General features: G+C 40.8%; 1 protein-coding gene across 6 annotated transcripts in view; it reads left to right on the top strand.

Annotated features, from left to right (window-relative positions):
• FNIP2 (folliculin interacting protein 2) overlaps positions 1–20,374 on the top strand; it is a 131,572-nt gene that overhangs the window by 80,765 nt on the left and 30,433 nt on the right. For all 6 annotated transcript variants that reach the window (XM_042935170.1, XM_042935168.1, XM_042935169.1 and 3 more), the window contains 5 exons: positions 4,567–4,696; positions 12,494–12,695; positions 13,134–13,222; positions 16,030–16,176; positions 16,295–16,464. In XM_042935170.1, coding sequence (XP_042791104.1) covers positions 4,567–4,696; positions 12,494–12,695; positions 13,134–13,222; positions 16,030–16,176; positions 16,295–16,464 — 738 coding nt within the window. The remainder of the gene's footprint in view (positions 1–4,566; positions 4,697–12,493; positions 12,696–13,133; positions 13,223–16,029; positions 16,177–16,294; positions 16,465–20,374) is intronic.

The following is a 20,374-nucleotide window of genomic DNA, read 5'->3' as shown; positions in this document are numbered from 1 at the left end:
GTTGAATGTTGGACTTTGGCTCAGGTCATGATCTCCCAGTTCTTGAGTTCGAGCCCTACGTCAGCCTCACTGCTGGCAGCACGGAGGCTCCTTCAGATCATTTGTCCCCCTCTCTTTCTGCCCCTCCCCTGCTCACAAACTCTCTCTCTCAAAACAAACAAACAAAAAAAATTAAGGTGTTTTGAAATCGTGGTGGTGGAGACATTTTCTTTGTCTTTCCACTGAGGGAACTTGATAGGAATTTTATTAAAACTTAAAAGACCTGGGACACTTTTGAGGACCCCATATAGTCTTAAAATCACTCTGTGGTTTGGTAACTATGATGTGTTAACTAAAATTTGATTTGCCAATTAATGTATTTATTTGGTTTATTGAAAATGGCATTTTCCTATCCGACAATAATCACAGCTCTATTAATTGACCTTTGAAAATGCTTCTGTTCCTTTGTAATGAGAAATACAACTGGTACACTTTAAGGAACCTTGTATTTTTCAAGTGTTGAAGCAAAAACTCTAAGCGAAGTACCGTCAGTGTTATAGCAAAAAAAGATGATTGCTGTGTTTTGGATGTAGTGCCCTCTGTGCCAAATATAAAAAGTGTTCAGGGTCAGAGCTATACTACTGCTGTCCATCACCATCACCGCCTCCACTACCACCACAAAACGACAACAACAACAAAAGAATATTTTGAAATGAGGGTAGGGAGGAAAAAGAGAAAATCCAAGTGCTCTGTGTACAGCTTTGACCGCAGGAAACTTTTTTTTTTTTTTTTCAACGGTTTTTTTATTTATTTTTTTGGGACAGAGAGAGACAGAGCATGAACGGGGGAGGGTCAGAGAGAGAGGGAGACACAGAATCTGAAACGGGCTCCAGGCTCTGAGCAGTCAGCACAGAGCCTGACGCGGGGACCGCAGGAAACTTTTAACGAACTCACACTTTGAATTCTCTGTAGAAATTTGCCTCCCTAATGCTTTGTTTCTGTCATAATTACCGATTGAGACAGACATCGCTGTTCTTCCCATAACCATTTGCTCACTCTTCATGCAGCAATATTTCTTGAGCATCTTATGTGCCAGGCGTTTTCGTAGGATATGGGGATAGATCAGGGATCATCTTGATCCATGATCTCATGGAGTTTATATTTAATAGAGGAAACACAGATAATAGATAGTAAAATGTAGGCAAGCACTTACACTGAGGAAAAGTAGAACATATGGGGTGCTCGTGGGAGGCCTCTCCAAGAAGGTGAAATGTTCAGCTGACTGGATTGCCATGAAGATCAGAGCAAAGAGCATTTTGGGCATGGAACAGCTAGTGCAGAAACCGAGAGTGGAAACAGGCTTTGGAGCTTTGTGTATAAGGAATAGTAAGGAGGCTGGAATGTAGTAAGGGCGGGTGGTATAAGATGCACTCGGAGAGGAAATAAGGGGCCTAATCACATTAACTTAGTCTTCTCACTATGACGGGATTGTTTCCAAATACACATAGACCCGTGCCAGTCCAAGCTGCAGAAGAGACAGAAGAGTCTAGCCAACTACCAAATGCATTAAACGTTAATGAAACAGTTACCTGAATCCACCCTTTTCTCATGAAAATGGCAATGAGTTGTAGACCAAAATTAGGGCTGTTCTTCCATTTGAGAGTTATTAACTATATTAATAGCTTCCTATTGTGTGTGATCGACAATGATATACCATAGTACTTTAACATAAAAATCATATTAAATAGTATTAACATATTTTGATAAGGAAATGCTTGATAGCACTAAGCCAGCACTTTAGCTTAATATTTCACTTATATACCATAAAAAATTTTATTCGGTATTTTATAATGAGAAAGGATTATTCTCTTCTGTGTTTTATTTTTTTAATTGTTTCCCTTCCCTTTCACGTGTCTATTACAAATCCTAGGTTGTTTTCATAATCAACTAATCAGAACTAATAACATTTTAGTACTCCAAAATGTTGTATACTTAGCTTTCCTGTTCCAAGAATTATCAGAGGGAGTAAATAGCCAGCATTTATTGTGGGGGCTAATAAGTATTTTGCATGTATTGATTTGTTTAATCCTCACAGGAACCTTATGAAATAGGTCACTGCTTTTCAAACTTTTCTTTTGTCTGAAGTTCATGCTAACTAATGCATTTTATGTTATGATCCAGTAACAAACATCTTTATATATAACAAAAGTTTCATCAGTTAATAGCACTGCAATATACTCTTGTGTTTTTTCTTTTTAATTTTTTATTTTTTTTAAGTATGTTTATTCTGAGGGAGAATGCACAAGCAGGGGAAAGAGAGAGAGAGAGAGAGAGAGAGAGAGAGAGAGAGAGAGAGAATCCCAAGCAGGCTTCGCGCTGTCAGTACAGAGCCCAGTGTGGGGTTCCATCTCACGAACTGTGAGATCATGACCTGAGTTGAAATGAAGAGTCAGATGCTTAACCAAATGAGCCACCCAGGCGCCCGCTTTTTTTTTTTTTTTTTTAATGGTGGTGTCAGTTCACTAAATAATTCACAATTCACTAGCAGATTGTAGTTCTCATGGAAAATACTGAGGTGTGGTATTTTACTGTCCTCATTTTACAGATGAGAAAGCTAACAGTTTAAGTAAACTGCCCAAGTGTTACATGTAACAACTGGTGAGTAGCAGAGGTAGGATTTGAACCAGGAGCCTGGGCTTTTACTCAGTTTACTAAACTGAATTATATAGCTATGCCTTTAATTTCCAGAATAAATTTGGCCCTCAGAGTCATCTCCATCTTGCCTCTGTGACAGGGAAAAAAATGTTTATGAAACAAGTACTGCCCCTCAGCCCTGTCCTCCACCTGCCAAGAAGTTGAATTGATCAGCCTAAGTCAGGGAGAGAGACAGGGGACCCTGAAGATTTAGGAATAGGGAATGAAGAGTTTGTGTACCTTATGGGGGACTTTTAGAGCTTGAGGATGTGGCACAAATGTCTAATTGGGATTTTTTATTAAGTAGTTTTGTGTGATTTTGAGGAAGAACTCTCTTCTATCTCCCTTCGACATTGTCAGGAAAATTACCCACCACTGATATTTCAAATAAGGATTTGACTTTGGGCAGTTAAGTCCAGCCTCAGGGTGAAACCAGGTCAGAACAGAGGCAAGCCTGTTGGGGCCAGCCACATCTGGGTGATACTTTAGTGAAGAAGTGCCATACGTTCACTAACGATTTATTGCCTGTTGTGTTCAAGGAGCTGTCCTGGCTGGATACAGGGATGCAAAGCTGATTTAGATGTACCAAACACATTTGTTATGAATAGTGACTAAATTAGAAGAAAACCATGTCACGCACCTCTGCTGTGCAAAGAACCTTGAGTTGTTTTGCATCTAATTCTGTAGCCTGGCAAGTTCATTGCTATTCATGTAGGTTTGAAGCTCCATGCAGGCGGATGTGTGTCTGTCTTGTCCACCAGTGTATCCCAGTTGCCACACGCAGCACCTGGCACATTGTACACACTCCAGCATTTGCTGACTGATTATTGACTAACAGCCAAGTAACTCCTGGGGTATTTAAGAAATCAGGTCAGGGAGTCAGGTTATTTACATCTGCCTATGAAACCATAAATTAAAATGTAAAACTTTATATGGGAAATTGCCTTATCAAGTGATACCCATTAGCATAATATATTATGTGTCCTGAAATCAATTTCCTTTGTCCTGTGATCTGCTTCTGAAAACATTGACCAGCTTTCAACATAGCACCCCATTTTCTTTTCCACTGGACTGACTTTTCAGTGTCTAATTCCTTAGCCCAAGGAAAGTAAAAGGAAAAGAGTCTGTCTTCTTTCATTCTTCCAAACGAGTAGACCTCCATTAAGCAGCTCTGCTTTGTAAGAATGCCTTTGCCCAGCCTGAAAGGGACGGGTCCCTCCCTGCCTGTTAAAGAAGTCTGGGCTGGCATGTCAGCTCACACTGAGAGCCTAAGTGCAGGCATTTAATACTTTGTAGACGAAAGAAGCAGAGAGAGGCTCTGAGGCAAAAAAGTAATCCAAGCAGAAAATATATTTAAGACTAGAGGTTGCTTTTTCACAGCCAAGGAAGTGGCAATGGGGAGCTGGTTGCTGGAGGGAAGGAGCATAAATATGTATTGTGTATTTGGAGATAGAGGATTGGAGAGAGGATACTATGTGGAGGAACCACTTATTTGCCTAGATTTCACCTCAAAATAGAGAATGAAGAAGTAGTTAAGGGGAGAAAATATATGTCCATAAACATTGTATATGACATTAGTTATCAGGTATATAACAATGATGCTGTGTGAACCGTTGTCCTGGAAATCTGCATTTACATTCTGATGAAGTTAGTATTAATTATGTTGCCTTTTTAACGTGGGGCCTCGTGATTGATGCAGTTGCTATGTCTGTAATCCCTATTTTTTAAATTTATTTTCCTTTTTAAAGGATGTTTTCTTTGTAAGAGAGAAGTCATAGTCTCCCCCTGCTGGATATGGCTGGTAGAACCCGAAGTCACTTGGCATGTATGTTGTGTAGCTACAAGAGGATTCATTTACCTGGACTTTGAACTTTCAAATTTTCTTCCCCACAGCCTCACTTAGCAGCCTTTTGATTACGCCTTTTCCATCTCCAAGCTCCTCCACATCCTCTTCCAGTAGTTACCAGCGCCGCTGGCTTCGAAGTCAGACAACAAGTTTGGAAAATGGCATCATTCCAAGGAGGTGAGTTGCAAGTTTGCTCTTGCCGAGAAAGGTACTAGTTGCAGGCAGCTCGAACAAACTGGCAGTACTCACCTGTTGTCAGTGGAAAAAGAACTAAGACCTCTTGGTTAGCTTCAGCTTAGGCTGAAAATTTGCAAGTGATAAGTTTTATAAAAAGAATAAATATAGAAGCCAAACAGCAATCTGGTTTGGAAGACACTGGGGAATAATCTGGGTCATTGTGCCGTGTACGAGCTAGACTTGGTGTTATTTAAGGTGAGTGTGCTCTCTATTTGAATTGGCTCCCTTCCAGATACAGCTCTTGGGAGCTAGAGGGGTGGAATAAATCTCTTCCTTGGCTTACTGTGACACCAGTGTGGTCTTTGGAAACCTGTGAACTCAAGGATTGGGACATACTCTTTTCATAAAACTTAAATTCTTAAACTGAGTGGTCACGACTCTGATTATAAAGATGGCTTCGAGGTATATTCTGCCTTCATTGCAGTTGAATTTTAGTTCTAAAGTTTAGTTGTTTTGCAAAATACACATTGTTGGCTCGTTATGATGTTACATCAGTAGCTTCCACTTTTCTTCTTCCTACAACCCAAAACCTTAAAGGGAATTAGTATAGGTTGTACCTATAAAAATTCACATGTAAATTGGTTGATTTAGTGAGTTCGCTAGTAATCACCATGTGTAGGGATCTGTGAAGGTGCAAAGATGATTCAGTTACATGCCTGCATTTGTGAACTACTAGTATAGTTTGTTGACTGGTAGGGAAGGCGATATGCACATAAATAATGGCATAAAGACGTTAAACTGTAGGGGCTCTTGGGTGGCTTAGTCAGGTAAGTGTCCGACTCTTGATTTTGGCTCAGGTCATGATCTCACGGTTCTTGAGTTTGAGCTCCACTTTGGACTCTGTGCTGACAGCATGGAGCCTGCTTGGCATTTTCTCTCCCTCCCTCCCTCTCTCTTTCTCTTTCTCTCTCTCTCTCTCTCTCTCTCTCTCTTTCTCTGCCCCTACCCTGCTTGTGCATGCTCTCTCTCTCAAAATAAATAAATAGACATCAACATTTTTTAATAAAGCTGTTAAACTATAAATGCCATGGGCGGGGCATAAAGCACTTTGGGACTCAGAGGAGGGAGAGAATACCTGCTGGTGGTCATGGGGGGCATGGCAGAGCCATGCATGGAGGAGATGGCACTTAAAGAACAAGCTGAGAAACAAGGGTTAGGGTGTGTGTATAGCACATGTCAGGCTGCTTGCCTCTCTTCTGTTATTCTCACAATCCTAGCAAGCTCGGCCAAGAGAAAAACATGTAGCTGCTTCACTCGCTGAGGAACTGTTTGGTGGTTGGTGGACTTTGAGTGGAATGGCGGACTTTGGTGTGAGGACAAGTCCTAGCTCTGCCACTCACTAGGTGTACGTGACAGTGAATTAGTCTGGATTCAAAGTGTTGCTTCGGCATCTGCCTTATTTGTGCTAGTACCAGCCTCATGGTGTTGTTGGGAGAATTAAATGAGATACAGCAAGTCAAGTCAAGCTAAGACAAGACATGGGACAGAAAATACTAGTCAGGATGACTTACTTGCATTTATTGCCATCATTATCATTACCATCACTACAGTTGTCAAAAGAAGGCATCCCACCGCCCTCCCTGCCATTACAGCAGCTTCTGTGATTGAAGAGAATGACAGGTCTTGAGAAATCTTCCGCTTTATGCATCTCTTTTTTTTTTCTTCATTTTTTTTAACGTTTATTTATTTTTGAAAGAGAGACAGAGCATGGGTGGAGGAGGGCCAGAGAGAGACAGAGAAGACAGAGAGAGAGAGAGAGAGAGAGAGAGAGAGAGACAGAATCCGAAGCAGGCTTCAGGCTCTGAGCTGTCAGCACAGAGCCTGACGTGGGGCTCGAACTCACAAACTGTGAGATCATGACCTGAGCTGAAGTCGGACACTCAGCTGAGTCACCCAGGCGCCACTATGCATCTCTTTACTAAAAATGTTTTTCCATCCCTTCAGGATTAAATCTCAAGTTGAATAGCATTCTCCAACTCACTCCTCTAAAAATTCTTCAACATTCTAATTTGAATTGAGATCTGGCTTTAGAAACTAAAGAATCTCTAATGAACTTACAACTAAAATAAGTATTTTTAGTTCAAAAATGAAAATGCCCCCAGGGGCGCCTCTGTGGCTCAGTGGCTTGAGCATCAACTCTTGATTTTGGTTCAGGTCATGATCCCAGGGTCATGGAGTCGAGCCCTGCAACAGGCTGTGTGCTGAGCATGGAGTTTACTTGGGATTCTCTCTCTCCCTCTCCCTTTCCCCTCTCCTCTGCTTGCCTTCTCTCTCTCTCTCTCTCTCAAAATACAATAAAAAAAAAAAAAAAAAGGAAATGCGGAGCCCCTTTGTTCAAAAAGTAAGGAAAAGTACTATTAAAGGTACTAAAATGTAAAGATTTAAAAAAATATTTTACTTACAAAATATAATAGGAATAATAGTGAAATATGAAGAAAAACTATAGATTGCAAAATTAATATTTCAGCGTCATAATTTTACATAATACGCTATCTTGATTCATCATAAGTCTTTTCTGGCTCATTTTTCTATATTCATTTGTCAGGTTATCAAAATTTATACTTTTTAGCAACTTTGCTTTCAATTGATATAATTGAAAGCAGCATTAGTCACTCTTGGCAAATGCGAGATGGCAAATGATTTTTGACAATTTTTCATTTTGAGAAAGATCTTTCTGCTGATGTAACTGTTACTGGAACTTTATGCGTTATGAAAACATTGGATTAAGTTTTTGATAAACTTTCAAAATATAAATTTCATTGCATCCAGATCTGATGATTCTTGTAGAACAGTTTTTCTAAAAAAATTTAATTCTTCGCACAAATCCATTTTTGTATAAGACTGAATTTAATTTTAAATGTAAATTTATACAAAGTTATTTTAATGTCTCCTCTGACATTTACTGTAACTCATGAAAGTCTTACAAGCAACTGAGTTTCTTCATGAGTTGTATATAATTCAAAATACCTGTTTTTTCATTCTATTGCTGCATCTTCAATTGTAAGGAAAATTTGTTTTATTTTATTAAAAAAATTTGTTAACATTTATTTATTTTTGAGAGACAGAGAGAGACAGAACACAAGTGGGGGAAGGGCAGAGAGAGAGGGAGACACAAAATCTGAAGCACACTTCTAGGCTCCGAGCTATCAGCTCAGAGCCCAATACGGGGCTTGAACCCACAAAGCATGAGATCATGACCTGAACCAAAGTCAGACGCTTAACCAACTGAGCCACCCAGGCGCTCCAGGAAAATTAATTTTAAATGGGCTTTCTTATTAATAATTTGTTTATCTGAAACTTCAAATGAAAACAATGGGTTTTTTTTCTCTGTCCGGTGCAACAATCTTTACATTTAATTTCTATGGGGCGCCTGGGTGGCTCAGTCAGTTGAGCGTCCGGCTTCAGCTCAGGTCATGATCCCACGGTCTGTGGGTTCGAGACCCGCATCGGGCTCTGTGCTGACAACTCAAGAGCCTGGAGCCTGTTTCAGATTCTGTGTCTCCCTCTCTCTCTGCCCCTCCCCAACTCATGCTCTGTAATTTTAAAACAAAATTTCTATTTCTATGCCTGTAGATATATACTTTGTAATGTTGCAGTACTTTTCAAAACTGTAGATGGTAAACTCTGAAGAATTCTGATTACTCCTGGATGTACTTTCTTGCAATGTCCACTGAGGGCGCTTTGTGATAATTCACTGTCTTGGGTCTTGGGTCAGAGTTAAATATTTGTGCAGACTCTACAGGGACAGGTTCCGATGATGGATGGGCTAGCTGGCCTCACACTGTGGGTCATGGCACTACCCAGGTCTTTGCTCTCTCCCATGGCTGTGGTTGCTGCTGCTCTCACAGCCACGAGTCTGGGCCCAGGTCCCATGCTTGCTGCCTTGGGGCCTCCTGCTACCCTGGACTGCTCAGACACGTGGGCGTGTGCCTGACTGCCTAGCTAGTTGCTCAGAGGCTGGGTTGCATGCCCTTAGGCCGGAGCCCACTGTGCACTCTGCAGCCTGGTGTCTTCACTGCTCGCTCACATGTTTCATTGTCCCATCAGACTTTACCTACAGAATACAGGCTCAAAGATAAAATTACCAAGAATTCAAGATGGCAACCGCAATACATTAAATCCAGTCTGGGGCCCATCTGGGAACAGGGTTCTGTGTGAGTGGGGTCTCATGCCCATGAAGCTGGCACACAGAGAATATAAATGTGGCTGACGTTTTGAATCGATCACTGTACCTGTGAAGATCCCTTCATTTAAAGATGCTGCAGTTGATTTCTTACTTTTGGCAGGAATGGAGGTAGGAAAATTAGTTTTTTTATGTTAGACAGGAGAACAGTGGGTACCAAAAACACGATTGCATCTGGCTTTGAGAGAAAATTCACAGTAATCAAAAACTTCCTAACAGATAAAGATGGAAAGGATGATTTCACAGTCCTTAGCAGTTGGTTCCACACTGGATACTCATGTCTCCAGGCCCCCTGCTGTGCCAGGCGGTAACTTTTGGTTACTGGTTGGGGAGTTGGGCTTGGACCTTTACCGGCTGGTGGGGAAGTACTGCCTGTAATAGAAGAGAAACTGCAGAGATTCCGTCCCTTAGTGAAGCTACTGAGACCTTAAAGGACTGAGGTATTAAATTTCCCAGAAGGGCTTTTGATTCGAATTATTAGATTGAACCAGCCATATAAAGTTGATACAGGTTTGTTCTTTGACCTATAAAAATGGCAGTTTCATATGTTCCAATATAATACATACATTCAAATTAAATTCAAAGCTGACAAAAACAAACTAAGCAGTGGTGATATTAATTATAGATGATTGAGGTGCACTTACATAATCATAGTTTTTGCTTTATTCATGGTTTTGAAGTAAAAATAATGTATGTAAGTGCTTATTCATAAGTGTCAACAAAATTCTACTTGATTTTTTTGTAAGGAGAAGATTAAGAGTGTAGCAGTGGGTTTTCCTTGACTTGAAGTCCTGTCAGCTGATGGGATTTCTCCCAGCTATTTGCTGGCCGTGCTCCAGCTGGCAGGATGCACCTGATGGCGTGAACAGCAGCAGATGGATCAGGCATGGGGCAGAGTCCCTGCTCCTTTCCAGAGTCTAGGAAATGAGCCCAGACCACAAGACAGAAACCCGGGGTTCTAGCACCAGCATTGTCTCTAAGAAGCTTCCTGTTCCTGAAGCAGGTTGATGAATCACCCTGCCTCAGTTTCCACATTTGCAAAAAGATCTGTGTACCTTACAGGGTGATTTGAGGCTGAGAAGATACGGTGAAGTATTTGGGTACATACTCAAATGTTTTAAAACATTCTGAAATGTTCTTTCATTGTGGAATAATTTTAAAAATACAATTATAGTACTATATGATCTGATTTGCACAGTTGATCTAAGACTTCAGAATGAAGCTCTGTTGCATTAGAATCCAGGAATCCAGTGGAGAGAGAGGCATCTGGGTGGCTCAGTTGGTTAAGCATCTGATTCTTTTTTATTTTTATTTTTTTACATTTAAAAAAATATTTTTATTTATTTTTGAGAGAGAGAGAGAGAGTGAGCGAGAGAGCATGCGCGGGGAAGGGCAGAGAGAGGGAGGGAGACACACAATCCAAAGCAGGCTCCAGGCTCTGAGCTGTCAGCACAGAGCCCAACGTGGGGCTCGAACTCTTGAAACTGTGAGATCATGACCTGAGCTGAAGTTGGACACTTAAACTGACTGAGCCACCCAGGAGCCCCAAGCATCTGATTCTTGATTTAGGCTCGGGTCATGACCTCAGGGTCATGAAATCAAGCCTGAGTAGGGCTCTGCACCGGGCATGGAGCCTGCTTAAGATTCTCTCTCTCCCTCTACTCTTCCCCACCTCTCCCCCCACCCAAAAATAGAATGCATTAGACAGACACAGTGAAGCAAGTAAGAGCTACGCAGGGCTATTGTAGCTGTGGAAGTTTTTCAGAAATTCAGTAGGTGGCACTCTGTGCTGTGTTAAGACAGAGTTGGCTATTGTTTATACGGTAGAGATGAAGACGATGCATAAAAACGCATAGGGTTAAGTGTTTATTACAATTTCATTATTAAGGACCATATTGGCCAAAGATAAATGGACTGAAATGGTCATTTTACTTTGGGAAAAGAAGAGAAGTAGGAGATGCCAGACAAAAAAAAGAAAAGGTTACGAGAAAGTGTTGATAAATATAATCTCAGAACTTCCTATATAAAATAGAAATAAACTGGTGCAAAAAACAAAGTTATAGTACAGGTACTTTGGAAAAGGAGAATATTTACCGTATGGAATTTCCTTGTATGAAATTAAAATTCTAAGATAGGCTCAGGGTCTTTTTTTTTTTTTTTTTTTTTTTTTTTAATGAGCAGATGATTAGGATCTAGGGATTTTTCAGAGAAAACAGTTGATGATTTATTATAATGCACAGCATTTACAACAGTACCTGGAGATCATGCCTTGCCAGTGGCATGTCTGTTAGCGCCTGTTACTGGCTTATCAACCACATCTACATCTCTGGGATCTTGCTTGAAGTTGACAGAAACAGTAGCATATCTTTCCTGAGGTTAGAACAAGATGTCTGTCCCCTTTCCTTTAAAAGTAAAACGGCTTTCCTGACCAAAACACTTTTTATGCATGCATGTTTTCAGAGGTATGGATATGTTCAAAATCACAGGAACATTATAGGCTATGAGTGGAGCACTAAACAAGTTTAAGATCAAGAGTATGGAGGCCAGCTGCCTTGAATCCTGCCAAGCATAAGTAATTGCCTTATTGTAATTTGTGGTAAAGAAAATAGAGGAAGCAGTCCTCTCCCATATTCTGCAGATATACAAGACTAAATGGTGAAGTAAGTCAGTGAGAAAGAGAAAGCTAATTGCATACTTACGGTGTGCCAGGCAAGGTGCTTTCATTTGCAATATATTATGTCCTTTCCTTTTGGTATCTTTGTAGAAAAAAAATTATTTTCGCTTTTGCTGTTAGTAACTATGTGCTAGTTATGCTGTTTTTTTCAGAATAGCTAAATAAGAGGGTTAGGCCATATTTGTGAGTCTTCCCCCTTAAGACAAATTGAGTATATATTCATAATTTATTGGCTTCATGATTCTCTTATCATAGAAGCAGAGTCTCTCAAAAGAACCTTAAGTTTTTTTAAGAATTTACACAGAAGAGAGAGAAGTCTTTCTGCTTGGGGGATTTCCCAGAGAGCTTAATCAATTGCGTGGCTTAATCTGAGCATTTACTGGAGTAACTTCATGTAATGGATTTAATAGCCTTGGGAAAGTCAGCCTCAACTACCAGTAGTTCCAAACATGATGCATTGGTTAAACAGAATACCACAGGATCATTTCCCTTCTAATGTTCTTATCTTTTGCTATCTATCAACCAAAACAAAGGGCCTCTGTTTTGAGTGACCAGATGTGTCTCACCCCTTCCTAAATACCACCAATCTGATGTAAAATTATCCGAGGGAAAAAGACTAAGAGTCTAACAAGAGGATATTTAAGGTTACTTTTAATTTTTATTTGAGTTTCTTTTTGTGTTAAATACGCTGTGGTAAGTTGAGGTTTTCATTTTTCATGACAGAATTAGAGAAAAGAATGAATTCCAACTAGATGAAACTCTTGGTTCAGACTCCTGAGTGTTCACATTAGCTTTCTGAATGGCATCCCCTGGCACTGCAGTTTATCTTCAGTGTGATTCTTTGATGTATGGCAACTTTTCAAACTTACTGTTCCTGCAGGTCAACTGATGAAACATTCAGCCTGGCTGAAGAAACCTGTAGTTCTAATCCGGCCATAGTTCGGAGGAAGAAAATTGCCATAAGCATCATCTTTTCTCTGTGTGAGAAAGAAGAAGCACAAAGGAATTTCCAGGACTTCTTTTTTTCTCATTTCCCCCTTTTTGAGTCTCACATGAACAGGCTGAAGAGTGCAATTGAAAAGGTAATAAGAATGTAATCTAGGGGCACCTGGCTGTCTCAGTCAATAGAGCATGCAACTCTTGATCTCAGCATTGTGAGTTCAAGCCCCATGTTGCATGTAGAAATTACTTAAAAATAATATCTTTAAAAAAAAAGACTGTAATCTTGTGTCAAATAGAGAAGTGATTATAGGGCTTTAAGATGGTCGAATCTCATGGTTTATGATCAGATCCCTTTTTTAGAGATCACCTGCAACAGTAATAGATCCTTTAATACATTGATATTAGATATCAGACATTAGATTGTTTTAGGAAAGGAAATGACTGCTTTCTGATGACTTAAGTCATTACTACAGTGAGTGTTTTCATTATACTAGTATTTTATTAATAAATGCCCAGTGGTAAACAGTTATAAAGGAATTTCTTCTCAGAAAGTAAATTTTTTTCTCTCTTCAATGAAGGCCATGATCTCCTGCAGGAAGATAGCAGAATCAAGTCTCCGTGTCCAGTTTTATGTCAGCCGTCTGATGGAAGCTCTGGGAGAATTCAGGTACGTTGACAAAGTCTGGCAAATCCAACAGGATAAATTTATAAGTGGCAGTAGCGGTGGCAGCCATGGATCTGGGGATACATGGAGACATTACTTGGAAGAATTTAGGGGCTGGCAATTATTGGTCACTTTAGCAGCTCCTTCCTTCAAGATGGAAAACCAGATCAAATAGAGCGGAATGTTTAAGTCACACAGCACCACATAATCCACACTGCTGCCTGACAGTCTTTGCTTTTAATGAGATGAATGGAGAAAACTAATATCTATGTGTCTCTTATAAGCCTGTTCATTATTTCATGTCATCCTCACAAAAGCCCTACGAGTAAACACTATTAACTGACCCCACTTTACAGTTGTGAAGGCTTGAGTTCAGGGACACTCATCCAGAGCATAGCTGGAGAGGGGCACCTGGGTGGCTCAGTCGGTGAAGTGTCTGACTCTTGATCTCGGAGTCGTGAGTGTAAGCCCCATGTTGCGCTCCACACTGGGAGTGGAGCCCCCTTAAAAAAAAATTCAACAAGAAACAAAAAGAGCACAGCATAGCTGGAGAGCGTATATGTGTCAGGCAGATATACCTTCCAGCTTACCAGGACAGTCCTTGTTTATACCCAGTGCCCTCTCATAAGTATCCTAGTCTGAACACTAAATTAGTGTGTCTTCATTGTCAGTTTTTAATTCATGATCTTTGTACTCTGGAGACTGGTTTTCTGTAGTCTTTGCTCCTGATATCTGGGTAGGAAGGTGTAGTGTAGGGGGTAGGACTCTCCTTCACCATGCTAACCTGGGGTTCTTGCACCATTTCTTTGAGCCAGTTTCTCAATGGGGAGTGGAATCATATTCCAAAGCCGTCATGAACTAATAAGTCAAATTGTTATTCTGTAGCTGAAAGATAAAATAATTTTTACAGGGGTGCCTGGGAGGCTCAGTTGGTTAAGCGTCCAACTCTTGATTTCATCTCAGGTCATGATCTCACGGTTCATGAGATCGAGCCCTGCCTTGGGCTCCACGCTGACACCCACACCCACACCAGTGTGACAGTGTGGAGACTGCTTGGAATTCTTCCTCTTCCTCTCTCTCTCTCCCTCTCCCTCTCCCTCTCCCTCTCCCTCTCCCTCTCCCTCTCTCCCTCCCTCCCTCCCTCCCTCCCTCCCTCCCTCCCTCTCTCTCTCTCTCTCTCCCTCTCTCTCTCCCCAACTCGTGTTCTCTTTCTCTCTCAAAATAAATAAATGAACATGAAAAAAAATTCTTTACAGTTTTTAGAATTTCAGAACATTGGTTTTGTTTTTGTTTTTGTTTTTTTTAGTTTATTTTGAGAGAGAGAGAGAGAGCACACCACACACTTGGGGAAGGGAGAGAGAGAGAGAGAGAGAGAGAGAATCCCAAGCAGGTTTCACACCATCAGCACAGAGCCCCATGCAGGGCTCAAACCCATGAATCTCGAGATTGTAACCTGAGCCGAAGTCAGATGCTTAACAGACTGAGCCACCCAGGCATCCCTAGAACATTTTTTTGCTGATTAAGGTATATGCTGGTGAATTCTATATGGCTACTTGAAACAATATCTCCAGTGGTCTTTGAACCTTGTGTTATGTATAAAGTACTCAGATAGCACATTTGTCATTATCTGGTAATTGTCAAGACCTAAGTCATATATTTGAGAAATAGTGTGGAGTTGTGCTAGTTTGATTAAAGTATTAATTTTTCAGAGGTCAAGAATCTGAAAGTACAGAACCAGAAAGCCTCACTTATTCAAAGACACGTCTTATTCTTACTTCAACAACCTACCCTTCCAGAAATGGTGACAAAATATAGTGTTACCAATGGGAGACCTAGTTTTAGTAAATAATTCCCAGTTCTATGTGACTGTAATCTGTCATTGCTACCTAACTCAGCAGATGTGTTTTGGCCAAGGTGACATTCTCTTGTATCTCCGTTCATTTAGGCACATAGCTAGAAAATCAGAATATGTCTTATCATCTTTATTTGGAGTGAATATGTCCTCCAGTGGGGGTCCTAAGCTAAGTTAGTGTGCTCTTTGGAAAAACATTCATGAGTCATGAAGCTTAGAGTAAGGCCTTGGCACCAGGTGTTGGGAAACCTGAAGTCTCATCCTGACCTTGTCATTCAGTGTCTTATATAAGTAACTTAATTTCTCTAGGCCTCAGTTTCTATATCTGTAAAGTGATAGAGCTACATTAGTCAGTTTTGCTAATAGCTTATAGTTCTAAGAATTTGATTCTGTTAGTGCATATAGAAACTCAGTATATACCATGAAGAAGAGCCATTTATGTAGTTTTTTCATCTGAAATCAATAGGGTGCTTTGGCTTAGAGAACTAAGCACTAACTAGCACTTGGGAGAGTTGAGTTGCCTTTGCCCACATTTTTAAATAACATGTACTTTCTTCCTTCCTTTATTTCTTTACTGTAAAAACAAATGCAAATTTTGATAATAGGCATTGTGAAAACAAATCATTTAAAAAATGGATATTTTATATCAAGGGTTAGTATGCCTTTTCCGTAAAGAGTCTCTGTCATAGCTCCTCAACTTTGCCATTCTGCAAAAAGCAGCAATATAGATAATGTATAAATGAATGAGCTTGGCAGTGTTCCAATAAAATGTTATTTACAAAAAAGGTGGCAGGTTTGGCCTCTGGATCATAGTTTGCTGATCTCTGTTGTATATACTGTTTGAATCCCTTAAAGGCTACATAGATCCAGATTATTGTTTTCTTCTTTATTCCTTTATACAGAGATTATCCAAAATAATATTTGTGACAGTTTTATGTCTCCCTTCTCTTTTCTATAGGGGAACTATCTGGAACTTATATTCCGTTCCAAGGATAGCTGAACCCGTATGGCTTACCATGATGTCCAGCACCTTGGAAAAAACCCAGCTCTGCCAGCGCTTTCTCAAGGAGTTTACACTTCTGATAGAACAGATCAACAAAAATCAGTAAGCTTCAAAACTCTGAAGCCTTTTTTGCAACTTCCATGGCCAGTGTCTGTGGTGTATGTGACATGCCTCTTCCTGCATTGACTCATCTGGTTGTATTTTCTTCCATTTCTCCAAGGTTTTTTGCTGCCTTACTGACTGCAGTGTTAACCTACCACCTGGCCTGGGTACCGACTGTCATGCCTGTTGATCACCCTCCCATTAAAGCCTTCTCAGAGAAACGCACCTCTCAGTCAGTGAACACGCTGGCCAAAACACATCCATATAATCCTCTCTGGGCACAGCTGGGTTAGTACCTAATTTGACTATTCAGAGACTCTGTGGGATGGAATGGAGAAAATGCTAGAATTTTTTGTTGATGTTGGCTCTCCATCCCGGAGATTCAGGAGTTGTCACTGGACAGGCAGATGATAGGAGACTGGCCCACAGGGTCTAGTTGTAGGGCAACCCCTTCCTCTCCTTCCCTGCCGCTGGCAGCTTTGTTGTGCTCTTCTGAATCGGAACAGGTAAATCGTTCTCCCATACCACAGTGGCAGTTCACCCTAGAGCAGGGTTTCTTAACCTCAGCATTATTGATATTTGGACCAGATAATTCTTTGTGGGGTGGGGTTTGGGAGGGCTGTCTTGTGCATTTGGGGTGTTAGCAGCATCAGTGGCCTTTGTTCACTAGCTACCAGTGAAAAACCCCCTTCAGAGTTGTGACAATCAAAAATGTCTCCAAACATTGTTCCTGGGTGGCAAGACGCTCTCTGGCTGAGAACCACTGTCCTCAAGGATGGGCTTGGTTGGAGAAAAATAGGAGAAAAAGAAAGTAACATACTATAATTTTACTACCTTTACAACTTTAGCTTGAGTTAGGAACCTTGTCTTTTTCTATACCACTTCCTTGCAGTTAGATGGTGGCATTTATTTCCTCAAAGCTTTGCACGTAGGCATGGTGCAGAAATCTAATGCTTTGGCATAGTTGGTTATAAAGTTTGGGACTTGTGAGTTCAAAGTGGCATATTTGGGTTCATGTGGACAAGAGGTCTACTCTTGGACCTCTCACTCATCAATCATGTAGAGTAACACAGTTAAACTTGCTGCCCACGCTGATCTAGATCCTATGCTAGATGCCAGGGATATGGGGTTAACACACACTGCTTAGCTTGGGGAAGCTAGCTGCCTAATGGAGGTGGCAGATTTGTATTCAGATGATCTCAAAACATCCTGATTACTCCTTTGATAGGAGAAGGCTGCAAGACAGAGACAGTATAGTGTGAAGGTTAAGGGTATAGGTGCCACAGCCAGACTACCTAGATCAAATCCAGTCTCCATGGGCAAGTGCCTTAACCTCTCTGTGTCTCAGTTTCTTTATCTGTAAAATGGGATGATAATAGTTAATGGTTGCTGTGGGATTTACTTCTATATAAAGCGCTTTTGTTATTTATGCTGCTGATGAAAATATTAATGTTAGAGAGGCACTGGGAGACAAAGTGAGGGGATGGAGGGGATTTTCAAGGAAGGCTTGCTTAAGGAAATGTTAAAATGGCATTTTCCAGAAGTACAGACTAGGGAAGCACACTCTAATCTTAGAAAATGGCATGTTATAATAACAATAATGAAAACTTGACACTGTGAACCAAGCATTGTTTTAAGTGCTTTTTGTATGTATTAATTAATTAGATTCTCATTCCAAACCTATTATTATTTGTCCTCACATTATAGATAATAAGGATGTCTTGCCCTTGTGACCCGGATTTAAGAAAGAGAATACATGTCTCACAGTTAGGGGGATAATAGGTACATGTTAAATGAATTAATTAAAGAATTTATGGATGTTAAAAATGGACTTAATACAACCAATCAGTACCGAGCTCAGAAGAACTCAGAGTATGCCTCACTCTGGATTATACAGTTCTGGGGAGGACAGAGCATTATTGTTGTTGTTATGGAACAATAGTCTTGAAAAAATGCAGTATCGTTAAGTGGCAGAGGGAAGGGGGCTAGATAATAAGGAAACATGGTGTTTCATGCTGCCGGGTCACCCATTTAAAAACAATGCTAATTAAACATTGTGCATTTAATTAGATGAATGTATTTATAATTAGACACGCTTCCCATTTGAAATTTAAATAATTGAGAGCCTGTGTTTGGCATTACAAGGCAACGTCCCTTCCTATGAGCTCATAGTCGTGTAGTAGGTCATGTATTATTGAAAGTGTCCAATCCTCCCCTCCCCCAGACCATCCAGCAGGGGTCTGGTGGTTGACAGAGCAGAGTCTTGTGATAGCTTTGTAAAGCCAAGTGTAAATGCTGGTTGAGTTTCCATCATTACAAAAAAATCAAGCAGCTTCAGTGGGGGAGCCACTTCCAATTATTATTATTTTTATTAAATATTTACCAAGTCCCAGTAAATAGGAAAATACAAATTTCTGGGAATATACAATGGTGCGGAGGTAATTTTATTCCAGGTTCCTAAGTTGTAGAAAAGACTCTATTTTGAATTATTTCAGAGGCTTATCTGAACGCTTGCCAGAGCAGGTGCCACTGCTGTGCCCACCTCTGCCTGGCTCCTTGGCATTCTCAGGAAAGTGGGGAGAGAAGCTGAAAGCAACCAGCCCTTGGGGTCTATCACACCCTCACTGGCCTGCTCTCCAGGAGCTCAGCCATCCTCACCCTGCCTAACATGAGCACTCTACACAAGGACTTTCCAAAGCTGGATCACCAGCCATTAGTGGCTTGTGGAAGCAATTTTGTGGGTCAGAAAAGCATTTAAAAGGGTCAGTACAATAGAAAATATCAGAGTGACACAGGTACTGTTTTGTAAAATGTTTCAGGGGATGAGTGAGGTTTCAGTATAAAATGTATTTCTGTCGTGGGATGGGTACGCATAGTTTGAAAGGCAATTTCTTTCACCACTGAAATTATAATGAAAATAACTTTAAAAAATGATACGGAGAAAATTCCCACCTGCTCAGAAATTAAACAACCCATTTTAAATAACCCAAAAGGCAGATAATACTTCACAAGGGAAATTAGAAAATATTTTAAATTAAATAATAATAAAGATAGAATAAATTACAATGTGTGGGCCTCGGGAAACACTGTAGAGGGGAACTTTGTAGCATACACATTTATTAGAATGTAATCTAGGAGAAAGTGGCCCTTTAAGATCCTTGGCTTCTCTCCTCGTCTCTTTTTAAAAACATTTTCTTTCAGTTCCTCCCTCTGTTTTGGTTTCTCCCTCCATCTTCCCCCCACCTTTCCCACCCTTTCTCTGTCCTCCCCTTAGAGCGCTCCTACATTCTCAGTTTCTCAGCTTTCCGGTTTCTATCTATTCACTGTCCCCTTGGTAGTTTTTCATGTCCCCCTCTGTGGGCGTCACCCTTACTGCTTTCCTCACCTCTTTTTGCTTCTCTCAGATTCTCTGCTGTTTGTACCTCTTCACCTCCAACCTCCTTTCTTTCTCCTTTCCTCTCACCTTTCGCTCTGTCTTCCTCTCCTCCTTTTGGACTCCCCTCTTTATGTTCTCTGAGCCAGCTTTCCCTTCCTCTGCCTGCTCTTATCACTCCTTGCTCCATGCTGGTTGTCTCCTTCCCTTTGGGTCTCTCCTCTCCCTGCACCCGGCTCCCTTCCTGCTTTATGCACTCTCTGCCTTTCGTCTGTCTCCTTTACCTTCTCTCGTTTTCTTGCTTTTTTTAAGTTTAAATTTTATATATTTTTTCTTTTGAATATATTTTTTAATGTTTCTTTTTAAGAGCGAGAGAGCGTGTACAAGTGGGGGAGGGGCAAAGAGAGGGGGAGACACAGAATCTGAAGCAGGCTCCAGGCTCTGAGCTGTCAGCACAGAGCCTGACGTGGGGCTCAAACCCACAGACCGCGAGATCATGACCCGAGCCGAAGTCGGAAGCTTAACTGAGCCACCCAGGCGCCCCTTTTTAGTATTTATTGATTTTGAGAGAGAGAGGGAAAGGCAGAGAGAGAGAATTCCAAGCTCCGTGCTGTCAGTGCACAGCCCGAAAAGGGGCTTGAACACACAAACCGTGAGATCATGACCTGAGCCGAAATGAAGAGTCGGACGCTCAAGTGACTGAGCCACCCAGGCATCCTTAAATTTGTATTTTAAATTGTGGTTTAAAAAAAGCCCAGAACATAGCATTTACCATCTCAACCATTTCTAAGTGTACAGTTCAGTAATGTTAAGTCTATTCACATT

Source organism: Panthera leo, chromosome B1, assembly GCF_018350215.1.
Source record: "Panthera leo isolate Ple1 chromosome B1, P.leo_Ple1_pat1.1, whole genome shotgun sequence".
Classification (NCBI taxonomy): domain Eukaryota; kingdom Metazoa; phylum Chordata; class Mammalia; order Carnivora; family Felidae; genus Panthera; species Panthera leo.
Note: the sequence above shows the minus strand (reverse complement) of the source record. Positions and strands in the feature narration are given on the sequence as shown.